Below are 13,867 nucleotides of genomic sequence, written 5' to 3'. Positions count from 1 at the left end.
GAACCATTGGCACAGGCTGCCCAGGGAGGTGTTGGAATCACCATCCCTACAGGTGTTTCAGAACTGTGTGAATGTAGCACTGAGAAACATGGCTAGTGGGCATGGTGGGACGGGTTGGTGGTTCGATTAGATGATCTTAACGGTCTTTTCCAGCATTAACAATTTTGTGATTCCATGTCTAATGTCAGTTTATGCACCAAAAACAAGGAAAAGTGTCTTCTTTTTGGTCTCGCCTCATCTTTTAGAATAAGGCTGTGGATTTGCAAACCCACAGCACTCAGGTATTCCTTGGAGAACAAACTTCATATTTTGTAAGAATCACCCTTAGCCATTATGACTCTAGTGAACAGATTCATACACGGTGCAATCTAATTTCTATTGCATAATTTCAGAAGCGCGCAAGTAAATTCAAACAGGCCCAATAACACAGTCATTAAAAACAGAAATGCTCTAACAAAAGTCTTTTTGAACTAGTCCAATAAATTTTAGTGACAAACAGTAATTACAGAATACAGTCCCAGAAGTCTCAAGAAACTGGCACATTTAGGGTTATAGCTTGCTGTGAAATTATTTTCTTCTCCATCACTCTATTTTTGTGTTAGCCTCTTGGGGTAGTTGTTTGCAAATCGCTTTTGTAATTCTTCTGGTCTCTTCCCAAGTTTAAGCATGTTGATCAAGTTTAAGGTTTTTTTCAGTTCATGCATAGGCTTGTTTACAAAGCCACAGTACTTTCTTTTGGGAACAAATTCCAGAGCCTTCTTCCAATCTCCAGTATCTTTCAAGGTTAATAAAATATGCATCATCTGATCCAGCGTGAGATTTTTAGCACCAGAATTCCACAGCAAGTATTTCTCCAATGGAAGGGCTGCAGTCTCTAGCCCCAGTCGTTTTGCCTGTGCTAAAGAAACTCCTGTTTTTATACTCTTGTCAACTATAGACCCGACAATGTAGATTTTGTTATGATCAAAAGTTTTCATTACTTTGGGAGAATCAGCAGTCAGATAGACAAGCTTATCCTTCGGAAAGATGTTTGTGTAGCACTGGTCTGTCACTGTGATAAGCAGTTTGTCCCACGCTCCTCTATAATATTTGATAAATTCCTTATGATACAGACTATCATCTTTGAAATTACAGAAGTGAATGTGGAATGGATCCACAGATCTTCGATTACAACCTTCACTTAATACTATTTGTCTCACTGTATTTGCTACTTCCCTGACAGACATGTACTTTTCATAAGACATATCAAACACTAGAGGCTGGCCAAAGATCATGGACTGAGCAACTCTCCAGTTGTATGCTTTATCCATAGAGCTGCTCCACAAACAAACAAATGGATTCTTCTTGGGCTCTTCAGTTTCTGAAGCTCCCTCTTGTGTTTCCAGCCTCCTTTCCCTTTTTTCATCCATCTTTCTTTTGTTACTTTTCTTGTACAGTTCTTTAAGATGCAAAAATTTTAAATACTTCTTTTGGGCTGATTTGGAAGGACATTCTATAAAAGCTTTTAGCTGTTCTTCACTGATTTTTTCAGGAACTGCTCTACCAACTAGCCTCCACAACTCCAAAGTCTCACGTGCCGCAGCCAAAGCAGAGATCTCCTTAGGCTCAGAGACTGTCTCACTGACATCCTGCAACCCAGACTTCATTACTTTCTTCCACGCATCTAAATCTACTTTTTCTGAGGAACTGCGTGAATTGTCCTCTTTCAGGCAAGGTGAGAGAATCAGAGTTCTACTCAGTGGAAACAAATCTCGTTTCATCCCATGCTGTATTGAAAATGAGAAGGCAGAGCATCTTACAATTTTTTTCAGAAGCATATTAGCAGCCCGCATACTTGAACATGTGCTGTGTTCAAACAATTATCTGCAAAAAAGCACAAGAGGGGGAAAAACTTCTCAGAAGTCATGAAGAAAACATAAATGTTCATCCTTATTACTGCGGACAGACAGCAAGTTACTTCCTGAGGAATACCAGGAATTCCTGCTTCCACTATTGCTTTTCTACTGTACTTAAAAACAACGTATATGGCACTGTTATGAACAGGTGTGTTTAGCTCTACTGCTTAAAACAGCTGTACCTAATGCAATTCAAAATGCAGTCAGTCTCTCAGTAGTGTCCATTTTCATCTACCATTTGACAAATATGACCTTTGCAACAGAAGCAAGCAGAATGCTGCATGGAGACTGAAAATAACTTAAAACTACATCCAGACACCTACCTAATTTCTTTTTTATTTTAGTACCTGTTTTAATTCTTCTATATGCTTCCATATAATAGGACGCTGAGCTCCTACAACTACCACTGCTATAGTTTTGCAAAGCCAACAGTACTGCCAAGGAAGGAACGCTTATATATCTTGAGGTCCTTATTCCTGGCTCCCTTAGCAGCACAAACACTCGGCCCTTCACTGTAAGAAAGATATTGAGGCTATGGAGAGTGTCCAAAGAGAGGCAATGAATCTGCTGAAGGGTCTGAAGCACAAACGTTATGAGGAACAGCTGATGGAACTGTGATTGCAGACCTTACTGCCTCCTACGGCTACCTGGAAGGAGGCTGTAGTGAGGTGGGGGTTGGCCTCTTCTCCCGTGTGACAGGGATAGGATAAAAGGGAAAGGCCTCAAGTTGCACCAGGGGAGGTTCAGGTTGGATATTAGGAAAAGTTTCCTCTCAGTAGTGATGAGGCATTGACACAGGCTGCCCAGGGAGGCGGTGGAGTCACTGTCCCTGGAGGATTTCAAAAGCCGTGTGGATGTGGCACTGAGGAATACAGTGGGCGCATGGTAGTCATGGACTGATGGTTCGACTAAGATGATCTCAGCGGTCTTTTCCAACCTTAACAATTCTATGATTTCTGAGGCTGCACTATGAACCAAACCCAAACTGATCTTAAGGCCAACTGCTGGGGAGAGGAGGAATGCTAATGATCAACCCTACTAAAGGAGAGTACATACCTGGGCGAGCGCGGCTAACAGTTCCCGCACGCCACTCCGATCCTGGCCGCCATCTCCTGCGCGTCGGGAAGGCGGGAGCGCCGCTCCGCGCGTGCGCGGGGAGGAGTCAGTCCGTTCGCTTTCTTGCCCGGGCCTGCTGGCCGGTCTCTGCGTTCTGTGGGTTCTGAACAGTCGTTCCGGCGATCACCTGCCCGTTGCAACGGTCGGAGCCCCAGGGCTGTATATCCGCGCGTTTGGGCTCCCGGCATTCATTTTGTCATCTTTCATCTTTTTTTTTTTTTTCTTTCTGTGATCATCAGGAGAGGGGGGGTCGGTAGAGGCTGCGCGCTGTCAGGATGAGTTTCCTGCTGCCCAAGCTGAGCTCTAAGAAGGAGGTGGATCAGGCCATAAAGAGCGTGGCAGAGAAGGTTTTGGTCCTCCGGTTCGGAAGAGATAACGATGCTGTCTGTCTGCAGCTCGATGATATTGTAAGAGGTCTTTTTTTTATCTTTTTCCTTTTTTTTTTTTTTTTTTTTTTTCCTCAATATAAATGAAGACTCCAGATATACCTGTTGTTCACAGGACAGTGCCATAGGTTGTGTTTGGGTGATAGGGTGCCTGATAAAGATGGTGGTAGTGTTTGCAGCTGACACTTAAAAGTAACACGAATTCATACCCTCGACAGTTTGACACTTTAGCATGCATGCGTGTATAAAGTGCTAGAGGTAGATGGGACATTCCAGCCCTGCTTAAACTGATAGGATCTAATGGAGATGGGCTTCATAAAGCTTGATGCCTTTATTTCCACTTCTGCCTCAATCCATTTTCTCCCTGTCTGCCTCATTCTTGTCAGCTTGCCAAGACAGCTCATGACCTAAGTAAGATGGCAGTCATCTACCTGGTGGATGTGAACAAGGTTCCTGTGTACACCCAGTATTTTGACATCAGCTATATTCCATCCACCGTATTTTTCTTCAATGGACAGCACATGAAGGTTGATTATGGGTATGTCATCTCACCTGACATTGTCTGTTACATTTATAGTAATTTAACAGTCTCTGTGTTACCTTGTCTACAACAGGTAATGCTTGAAAACTGTATTGCTGTTGATAGAATCTGCACTGATATGTGAGAAGGTGGAAGTACGTAGCATTAAAAAGTAGTTTGAAACACTCTGACATTGTAAGTAGGTATCAGCTGTGAAATAATGCTGGACTCTGCAAAACAGGGCATGATTAAAACCTTAGACACAACACTGCACCTTCTTGGACTTCGGATATCAGGTCATAGTATATTCCTGACTTGGTTGATGTGGTTCTTTCAGAATCAACAAGTCAAAATCTTTAATTTCATTATACAACTTTTCTTGTCTATGTTTTTGTTTTGAATGTTTCAATACTACTTTTATTCTATGCTTATCTTTAGGTCTCCAGATCACACCAAATTTGTAGGAAGCTTCAAAACAAAGCAAGACTTCATAGATCTGATTGAAGTGATTTACCGTGGTGCCATGCGCGGAAAGCTTATTGTGAGAAGTCCTATCGATCCCAGCAATATTCCTAAATATGACCTTCTTTACCAAGGAATTTAGTGGCTGACCTGAGTTAAAGAGTTATGGGAATGGCAGATATTCTAGATATGTTTTTCCTCAGCATTTTTATCCACTGCTGACACCATGGGACACTTTGAGCGTTTATGGTGAAGGATCATATTGGTCTCTTTCTGAAGACAGACATTCTGTCACTTAGTACTTCTGTCACAAATAAAGCTACTTGTTAACATCTACAATTCATGTAAGTGACTGTACTTGAGTGTCATGCTGACCAGCAGCTGTAGAACAGATATGCTGCTTGTATGCATAATGATGGCGTCAGCACAATGTTCATAAGTGAACTAAACAGTAGTGTACTCTATTAATTCAATACTACTTTCATTCAAATATGATATTAGCCAAGCTGTATTTAAAAAGCTGCAGTTGTTACTGAAAGTACTTACTTCTCTGTGCCTTTCCAATGGAATTTTATATTTCTACCCATTACTACGTAACGGTATGAAAGCTTTTTCAGACAACATCAGAAATTACTAAAATCAGAAACAGATGAACATAATAATAACAATAAAGGGAATTTGACACTGTTTTTTGTTCCCAATCTTACTGTTCAGCAATTATTTTTTTCTTAATAAGATGGGATCTGAAGATGTAGGGCAAGGCACCATCAGCCTTCAGAGCTCTTTTACAGACATGGGGTGCTTTTAATTCCCACACAATTAAACTGGAAATTCAGAATAGCTTTTTCTTTTACATATTCTTTAAAAACTATTTGGCTTTTTCCTTTAGTAATTTGCAAGCCTTTCATGTGGACACTTAAACTGTTTCCCACTTCTATAAAAGATAAAACAGCTGAGAGGAAACAGCTACATCATTCTCTTGTATCAGTTCGATAACTGTAGGTTGCTAACATTTTATAACCCCAGCAAGTCACTCTGTGTAGCCTCACTGATATAGTTGGATTTAAAATTGCACATTTGCATACTTTGTGTATTCCAGAATTGTCCTTTTATGCACTTAAGAAATTAGAGTTTTGTTGATCATTTAGTCCAACTACAAAGCTGTCACCATACAAAGTACAATTTAAAAGATTGTACAGACAAGTGTTGATATATGTTAACATCTTTATTTTGTGCAGCTTTAAATGTCACAGCTAGCTGAAGGGATATGACCTAAAGCTTTCAAGAAGGCATTTTTTTCCTCACGGTTAACTTCATTTTTGAGCAACACAAAAATACAAGTGTCTTCAAACTTAAAACTGTAAGTCTCTCCATAGTGAACGATCTTAGTTGTAGGGATGGTTATGGAAAAAAGAGATTACTATCAAAACCCAAGTCAGTGTACCTTGATTTACCAACTTTTGCTGCTTCGAGTTGCAATAGGTGAACGTGTAAAGGCCGTGGTGGTCTTGGCTTTCAGGGTGCTGTTCAGGTACTTAAAGATGGAACGCAAGCAGTAGGAAGGTGCTAAGCTATACTTTTCAGTTCCAGCAGAGACAGTTGGACAATTCACTTTGACAAGGGAGCCTACAGCTTTACCTAAAGGCTTATTGTTTGATACCCATTCACGGCAGTGTTTCTGTATCCACCATTGTATCTGCAGGTCATCTCTAGCCTGATGCTGTATATTGTGCATGGAATCGATGAATGCCACAGAAAACACTTTATTCATCACTTCCCATTTTCTCTGCACGAGCAGATCAATGAACACCAAACCACCATAGCCATGTGCAATGAAAGCCACATTCTTGGCTGCGCTTTTAGAAATGAAATGATCCCATACATATATGGTATGCTCCTCAGGGCTACTGCTGCATCGCTTGGTGATCCACTGGCAGGAATGCATAGAAGTCAGTGATTCTTCTCTGGTAGCATAGCTTAGCTTCTCCCTTTCAGTCTTCAAGTCAATGAGATTGTCATTGGGATTCAGTACAATCACTCCCCCGTGGCTTTGAAGGGCCATTTTGATGAACGGTATTTGTGTTCCATGGTACAGCCCCTCACTGATGATTGTCTTGTGTCCCCACTGGCCAGCACGAAAAACTCCACGGTCCTGAAGAAGGACAATTATGCTAGAAGAACTTGTTAGTGCTTTCTCACTCATAAAAAAGAAACTTCTTGGTTCATCCTCTGTAGCGTCAGAAGGAATATAAACTTTTTGCAGTGCACAGACTCTTTCCAGGAGCTCATAAACATACTGGGTAATCATACGTCCTAAAACTTGATAGCGTTTATGATTCTTCTCATAGGTGTTTTTGTAGTAATTGAAAACAAAGGACTCATTCGTATCCAGATGCCTCAGTTCCCCTTTTTCATTAAAATCATACTTCAGTTCCTCTTGATAATCTGAACCCTCTACTAGTGTCCTCAAGCTTAGTTCATGTCCTGTTTGTAACCACTGCAAATTAAGAAAATTATGTTGATGTAATAATAGACCACCATACAACAGTTACATAAAGCATGCTGTAGTGTAATCAATATTAACATGTGGTAACACACAAAGCAAACACACACTGCTCAAAAGCCAGATTCCTTTTGCAACAGCAGTACACTGATACAAACCCTTCCTTTGTAAGCACTTGCAATGTGGAAATGATAGAATAAATGACAGAATTAATTAGTGTGATCTGAGAATAAGGAGAAAGGAGTCCATGCCTCAATTTTCCCCACAAGGTTACTACAGCTGAAAATGGAGACCATCATATGATTTTTCAAATTGTGCGATCAGTTGACAACAATTATGCTAGGAACAGCATGCCCATTTTCCCTTTGAGTAAAGTGCAGAGAAAGTATCCTACAACAAACAGGAAAAGGTAAGTGCAGTTTCCTCACAGACTATCATGCTATCCAACAATTCTGTCTCTTTCTTCTCATCCCTAAAAAAATGAGGCTGCAGTTTTCCAGCACATTATGATTAGCAAGTTAGTACCAACTAGTAGTAGCAAGAAGTACTAATGAACAGCACTTCAGAGCATAAACTAGCTTGGAGGACAGATTTTATACCTGCAATGCCATGTGTAGGATTAAAAATCAGCAGTCATTATTTTTGAAACAGTTGCATAATATATTTCTTTCTTTTTTGTAAGTGTATATCCTAAATCAGTTTCAACTGCTTGTGCTACATTTCTATATACAAACAGTATTCAAGGGTGTGTATTCTAGCTGACTTTACAACCATTGTTTTGATTTAAAAAAATAAATAAATAAATACTGTTGGGGAGAAACAGACATAACAAACACACCCTTTCCCCTTCCTTCCCTTACTTTTTTTCTGCTCATATTGAAAGATAAGGAATGGGCTGCTCAGGGTGATAGTTGAGTCACTGGCCCTAGAGGTGTTCAAGAAACACATGCGGTACTAAGGGACGTGGTGTAACTGTGAATATTTGTGGTAGATGGATGGTCTGAATGGATGATCATCTTTTCCAATCTTGGTGATTGCGTGATTTTAACATATTTCACCTGTAAACTTAGTTAACATTTGCACAACACTTACCATATTATAAACATCACTGAAGCATAAATCACATAAGCATTACTCTTCAGGAGATTTGCCATTTAACAGTTTATTCCAGGAAGACCCAACATTACCTACCGTATGTTCTCCTGTAAAGTCTGCCATCATCACTGATGAAAATCTTTCTGACTCTGGGACCGTAGGCAACTTCTCTGTGCAAAGAAAATAAGTTCCACATTAGTTCAGGTTCCATTACTTTATGTATATTAGTCTTAAATACATCTATAAAATCTATCATTTGCTGCCAGCTAAGGTCATCTTTAGTTTCAGGTAGTTCCAATCTAACATCTTGTGTTTGTATTTTACACCTGAACAGAAATTTCTTTTACATGTGACAATTATTAAAACAAGCTTTGCAGAGCTTTCTACTACTTGATATAAAAGTATTATGTTAATAAGTAGAGAAAACACTTGGTATTACTTCAGAAAACCACACATCAAACTTACAGTTCTAAAGCCACCTTAAGAAGAAGAAGAAAAAGATCTTTGTCTTTATATGAAAGGATTTCCAAGGCCACCAGCTGGAAACCATTGCATCAGCTGAGCTTGTTACTCCACTGCATGCTGAGCTGGAGCCAGCCTACTCAGCTGCAGAAGTTTTTAGATTTCAGCACAAAGGTGTGGCCAGCAGGGAGAGGGAGGTGATTGCCCCCCCTCTACTTGGCTCTTGTGAGGCACCATCTGCAGTACTGCATCCTGGCCTACGGTCCCCAGCACAAGGATATGAAGCTCTTATAGAGGGACCAGAGAAGGGCCACTAAGATGATCAAAGTGCTGAAGAACTTCTCCTATGAGGAAAGGTTGAGGGAACTGAGCTTGTTTAGCTCGGAGAAAGCCCTGGGAAGACCTCATTGTGGCCTTCCAGTACTTGAATGCAGCATATAAACAGTAAGTGGAATGGTTATTTATGAAGGTAGGTAGTGATAGGACAAGAGGGAATGGTCTTAAACTGAGACAAGGGAGGTTTAGGTTAGATATTAGAAGGAAGTTTTTCACTCAGAGGGTGGTGACGCACTGAACAGGTTGCCCAAGGAGGCTGTGGATGCCCCATCCCTGGAGGCATTCAAGGCCAGGCTGGATGTGGCTCTGGGCAGCCTGGGCTGCTGGTGGCACATAGCAGGGGGGTTGAAACCAGATGATCATTGTGATCCTTTTCAACCCAGGACATTCTAAGATGTGGTATGATATGGGCTGTGGAAGTTCTGGCAGTATATATGTGATACATGAGGGTAGGGCAGTGCAAATTGAGTTGTAATTCAACTATGAATCCCCCTTCAGGATTCTGACTGAAATGGAGGTGAAAGTCTCAGCAGTAAAATGGGGTCAACGAGGAGCAATATAAACTTCGTTTGGTTAGAAATTACTGGAAAACAACCAAACAGCAACAAGCCGTTTTCCATAGCGTTCCCTCAGAGATCACAATTTCCCCTCCTTTAGCACTAGCTTCCTCGACAGCCCCGCTGTTCGTGTGGCTCATCAATTCGCCACACGCAAGCTGGCCGCCACTAAGAGTCACACCGGCTTTGCCCTCTAGGTCCCGGTCGGGCTGTGGGAGAAAGTTAAAGCCGAGTGCCGCCACAGCTCCCAATGGCGAAGCCTTGCTGCAGGCGGGCAGGCCTGCGAGGGGCCGCCTGCGGGGTCGGCGCTGGGGCAGCCGTTGTTGAGCAGGCGGGGCCGGTTCCCCCGGCTCGGGCGGGGCTCTACCCGGAAGTAACCGGCGGAGTTGCGCAGGGGGCGGTGGCGGGGCCTTAGCGAACGGCAGTAGCGGCGACAGCAATAACAACAACAACAACAACAACAACAACAACAACAACAACAACAACAACAACAACAACAACGGTGGCGGCACAGCGGTTGGTGCTGGGGAGGGGCTGCAGCGTGCGCTTGGTGCTGCTCTGTAGGCGGGGCTCCGGGAACCCTTTAACCGCTAAGGGGTGAGGGGGGTTCAGAGGCGGTATATAACGGAACCCGGCAGCGAGCTGCAGCCCCGGTGGGTGGGTGTCTGCGTCACCTCCTAGTTCAGTGTTCGCGAAACCGCCAGGGAGGACGGCGGAGCGGCCACTCGCTCTTTGTGAGTGGCCGTTCTTCAGCCCCACAGGAGGCCGGCCGGCCGGGAGTTGTGGGTATGGCGTTGGGTTTGGCGATGGCCGGGCCCTCTTATGTAGCCTACACATACTGCTCTTGTCCAACTTAGGGCTGAAAAATTGCTGACGGAAACAAAACTATTCAGGCTTAAATGGTGAGCTAGGCTTCCTGAGTTAGGTTGTGAGGTTTGAAGAGCTTATGACCTCTCTGTGTCTCATGTAGAGTATGTGTAAACAGAAGAAATGGCTTGGAACACTTGTGGTTCTGAAGCTCTGTTCTTCCAGTGATGAAGAAGGTTATCTGTTAACAGATCGAATTGTATTACTTTATTATTACAAGTGTTCCAGTGTTACAAATATCTTTCTGTGGCACTTTTTATGATCAAAGACCTGCTTATGCTCTAGTGAGCAGGAAACATAATTCTATACATGCTTCAGGGTAAATACCTTCCTTCGAGACAAGTTCTGGTGGAAACTTTGTTAACGAGTCCATACGCACACACTGATAATGCAGAGCCCTGCTGAAGCATATCTCTTGCATTGTGGCTACTCATGAACTTATGTTGTGCTAACTGTCTGAAAAAGGGTGTTTTTTGCTTGTTTTTTTGCTTGCTGCCTACTGCTGCAATCTTAATTACTTCCAAATAAATGAAATGTAAATTGCTAAGCTTATTTTTTGTATGTGTATGAATATAATTATATGTTTTTCTTTTCTAGTGGAAAAAGTCATGGAAAGAAGACCATCACCTTCAAGTCATGTCAGTGTAAGTCTTTTACAATTTATAACAGGTAGCTTTCAGGATGTGGGTGTCCTGAGATGCTGTGGCTGTACTTATGTAACCAGTCACTCTCCAGGGGTCCTGTTTTCACATTGTTGGAACAGCTTTCTTGAGAACTAGCTTAAGCTAGCAGCAGTCAGTTGCAATGTATTCTGCTGAACATGTTAATACAATGTAGGGTTAATGCTTAGCATAAACTGAATACTTTTCAAGGCCGTATTAAGACTTAAGCAATTCTTAAATAATAATAATAATACTCAGGTGGATGAGCTGTGTAACTGATTAATCTTTGGTTATCTACTGAGAAGTGTGTAAGAATCCATATGCTAGTGTTCGTTTTCTTAAAATATCCATGTTAGTTGTAGTTTCTAGCAATGGAAGTACAAGCGAAAACAAACTGTAGGCACAGCAGCTGGTTTGATCCAGGTAAGGTCTGTGTGGTGTTCTAGAAATAAAATGTTTCCAGCACATTGTTTATATGCGTTCTCTGACTTCTGCTTCTGTGAGTGTAGCAGATAAATGCTACTGATTTAGATGAGGAATCTACAAAGTGCATATATGTGCTGATTCATTTGCTTTCTGTTAAGGGAAAGCTGAAGCAGCTTGCATACATTGCACTTAATGTAAATTCAGACTTCTGTTTGGTTACCTCTTTACTCTGTGTTTGTCCTGTATGTTAATTGCAGCTATTCCTAACTGACATCTTAATGAGTACAAACGTTTTGAGGATGTGGTGCACTGACGTGGAAATCTTGCTGATGAATATATCTTATGCTTTTTGTCCCCCTGTCGGGTCATCTGTTTCTGTTCTGTCTGACCTTATCTTTTTCTCAATGTTACATTATTACAGAAGTTGTCTGAAGCTCTGTTACTCAAAACGCAAATTTTATACAGTTCTGTGCTGTCAGGAATCTTATAGCCTGCTGCTTTCCTTCCTGATGGATTCTATGTTGTTTTTTTTTTTTAAAGAAATTGATACCTCACCATTAATGCATGGATTTGAAAAAAAAAAACATCCTGACATATTAAAGTTTATAAGCCATTTTTCCATACAACAAAATACCTCTTATTGCAGAATTTCTTAATCAAAAATGGGACATACTTCTATTAAAAGCATTCTATTAAAAGCATATGTGTGCCTATATTATTACCTTTATGATTAGATGATCTTGTAGGTCCTTTCCAACCTTGTGATTCTATAATGTGATATTGTATTTGGCACTATTGTTTGAATATCAAAAGGAGCTTGAGGTACTGTACAGAAATTCAGATCTGATAATTAAAACAATAATTCAAAGGATAGAGAAGGATAAGAGTAATTATGATTTAAGTGGAAAAATGGAAGAATTATCTCATTGGCAATGCAGTATGCTTCAGTTATGATCTGAAGGACTGCATACAGAGCTAATGAATGAAGCTTCTGTGTTAACGAAGTTGCTGGCCTCACACTTTTCTAGAATACTGACTTGTAATTTCATCTTGCAAAGTAGGATGTCAGATAGCTTGCAAATAAAGTTCACAATGCACTTTGCAGTAGCTGTCATGTGGAGTAGCTTTTGCTTTTTTTGGGGGGGAGGGGCTAATGTATTTAATTAACTGAAAGATTAGCACTACATTCCATATCTAATGTGTTTGAATCTAGTCCTGTTTGCAGCCTGTAATTTTGCACATCAAGGTGCCAGGAGAAGTGTCTAGGTTTCCATTTCTATGTTTAGTTGAGTTTGTTTAATGTGTTTAATCAACTTGAGATTTACTCACCTCTCTTATTATTATTTCTTCTATTGGCAAATTGCTGAGAATTACTAATGGCCCAGAGTGGCAGTGAATGCCCCATCCCTAGAGACATTGAAGGTCAGGATGGAAGGGCTCTAAGCAACCTGATCTAGCTGTACATGTCCCTGTTCATTGCAGGGCTGTTGGACTAGATGACCTTCAAAGTTCATTTCCAACTCAAACAACTGTATGATTCTTTATTTTCAATACTTAATTTTGATAAGGTTGGTAATGACAACAGATAATAGTGTTTTGAGGACATTGGAGAATGCTATTGCTAAATAATCATATTAAAACATTAGTACTATGACAGGATAAATGATGTTCTTTATTTATTTTCTGAGAGCAAACATGTAATTCAGCTGTCTTGTTTTCTCTTGATCACTCTTCAAGCTGTGATGCGAAGATTAAATTAGAGCATTAGCAAGTTAGAGGGAACCAAGAAAATGGAGTAACATTGGATTGGTTTTGGTCTCACCTTTTGGGCACGTGTTTGAGGTTGTTGTGAAATTAATGAAATAAGATTAGTTTTTTTTCTTGGTGTTCATCTGTTAAAACCAGCTCCTGATAGAATGACAGCGATTTATGATGAAACATCAATGAGAATACTTCTAAGTTAAAGTAACAGGTCAGTGCTTTGTTTGTGACTTTATTTTACCTGATGATTATAAAAACTTTGTATCTGGCAGTATGTCAGCTCCTAGCACCAGTGGGTAATTTAGTTTTATCATGTAACATCCTCTATTTTCAGTTTCGTATACCAAAGAAGAAACCAAACAACAAGTCAGAGGATGTTCAAGTTCAGTCCCCTTTGGCAAGGCTCCCAGGCTCTCAGCATTGGGACTACCCTTTAAGAGAGGTAAAGAGAAGTTCTCTGCAGTGTAAAGTGCATAGGAGAGTTGTGTGGGTTTTTTTGTTCTGCTCTTTTAAGTACCAAGTGCTGCCTTGTACCTATGTGATCAGTACCTGACCCATGTTTCCTGGGAAGGTCAAGCGTGTAGATCTGAAACGTGTCTGCAAGTATTGGAGCTACAGAAAGGGAAATCTGTACTGTATCACCAACCTAAATCATTAAAAAGCAGAGTTGGTTCTCAGATGTAGTTCAACAGGTTTCCTTAGTAATCTCAGGTCCTGAAGTTAACTTTTAACTCAAGAGTTTAAAGGCAAGTGTGTTTATGTGCAATTTTTCTTTAGTTCATTGCTTTTTGATTTCTGGATTTGGAGGTAATATTCAGA

The 13,867-nt window shown here is 40.9% G+C and overlaps 5 protein-coding genes across 24 annotated transcripts in view; 3 read left to right on the top strand and 2 right to left on the bottom strand.

Moving 5' to 3' along the window:
* Positions 1-13,867, top strand: part of RPL24 (ribosomal protein L24) — a 304,494-nt gene that overhangs the window by 40,635 nt on the left and 249,992 nt on the right. The gene's annotated exons all lie outside the window — the stretch shown is intronic.
* TRMT10C (tRNA methyltransferase 10C, mitochondrial RNase P subunit) lies at positions 463-3,076 on the bottom strand. Its single transcript, XM_052665346.1, has 2 exons — positions 2,952-3,076; positions 463-1,863 (listed from the first exon to the last, which is right to left on the bottom strand). The coding sequence occupies exon 2, from the start codon at positions 1,830-1,832 to the stop codon at positions 588-590; it is 1,245 nt and encodes a 414-aa protein (XP_052521306.1). The 5' UTR covers positions 1,833-1,863; positions 2,952-3,076; the 3' UTR covers positions 463-587.
* Positions 3,202-4,718, top strand: TXNL4B (thioredoxin like 4B). Its single transcript, XM_052665625.1, has 3 exons — positions 3,202-3,418; positions 3,784-3,935; positions 4,356-4,718. The coding sequence occupies exons 1-3, from the start codon at positions 3,287-3,289 to the stop codon at positions 4,519-4,521; spliced, it is 450 nt and encodes a 149-aa protein (XP_052521585.1). The 5' UTR covers positions 3,202-3,286; the 3' UTR covers positions 4,522-4,718.
* Positions 5,287-8,173, bottom strand: LOC128072045 (putative protein FAM172B). Its single transcript, XM_052665453.1, has 2 exons — positions 8,074-8,173; positions 5,287-6,876 (listed from the first exon to the last, which is right to left on the bottom strand). Exons 1-2 carry the CDS (start codon positions 8,101-8,103, stop codon positions 5,830-5,832), a joined length of 1,077 nt encoding a protein of 358 aa, XP_052521413.1. The 5' UTR covers positions 8,104-8,173; the 3' UTR covers positions 5,287-5,829.
* The window catches only part of SENP7 (SUMO specific peptidase 7), a 45,529-nt gene continuing 38,708 nt past the window's right edge, over positions 7,047-13,867 (top strand). For 4 of the 20 annotated variants that reach the window (XM_052664794.1, XM_052664867.1, XM_052664760.1 and 1 more), the window contains exons 1-4: positions 9,683-9,788; positions 9,834-9,848; positions 10,797-10,843; positions 13,383-13,490. In XM_052664794.1, the coding sequence (XP_052520754.1) occupies positions 10,808-10,843; positions 13,383-13,490 (144 nt within the window). In that variant the 5' untranslated portion in view covers positions 9,683-9,788; positions 9,834-9,848; positions 10,797-10,807. Of the gene's footprint in view, positions 7,292-9,682; positions 9,789-9,813; positions 9,849-9,977; positions 10,119-10,152; positions 10,235-10,796; positions 10,844-13,382; positions 13,491-13,867 lie in introns of those variants that run through there. The other 16 variants (XM_052664887.1, XM_052664877.1, XM_052664860.1 and 13 more) reach the window with 11 other exon arrangements.

This window comes from Tympanuchus pallidicinctus, unplaced genomic scaffold, assembly GCF_026119805.1.
Source record: "Tympanuchus pallidicinctus isolate F22 unplaced genomic scaffold, pur_lepc_1.0 scaffold10, whole genome shotgun sequence".
In the NCBI taxonomy this organism is placed as follows: Eukaryota; Metazoa; Chordata; class Aves; order Galliformes; family Phasianidae; genus Tympanuchus; species Tympanuchus pallidicinctus.
This window is presented reverse-complemented; position numbering and strand designations above follow the sequence as displayed.

Coding starts and splice junctions, on each gene's coding strand:
- TXNL4B (XM_052665625.1), top strand. CDS start 3,287: ATGAGTTTCCTGCTGCCCAAGCTGAGCTCTAAGAAGGAGGTGGATCAG. Junction 3,419..3,783: donor GTCTGCAGCTCGATGATATT/GTAAGAGGTCTT, acceptor CATTCTTGTCAG/CTTGCCAAGACAGCTCATGA. Junction 3,936..4,355: donor CACATGAAGGTTGATTATGG/GTATGTCATCTC, acceptor GCTTATCTTTAG/GTCTCCAGATCACACCAAAT.
- LOC128072045 (XM_052665453.1), bottom strand. CDS start 8,103: ATGATGGCAGACTTTACAGGAGAACATACG. Junction 6,877..8,073: donor ACTTTACAGGAGAACATACG/GTAGGTAATGTT, acceptor CTTAATTTGCAG/TGGTTACAAACAGGACATGA.
- TRMT10C (XM_052665346.1), bottom strand. CDS start 1,832: ATGCGGGCTGCTAATATGCTTCTGAAAAAAATTGTAAGATGCTCTGCC.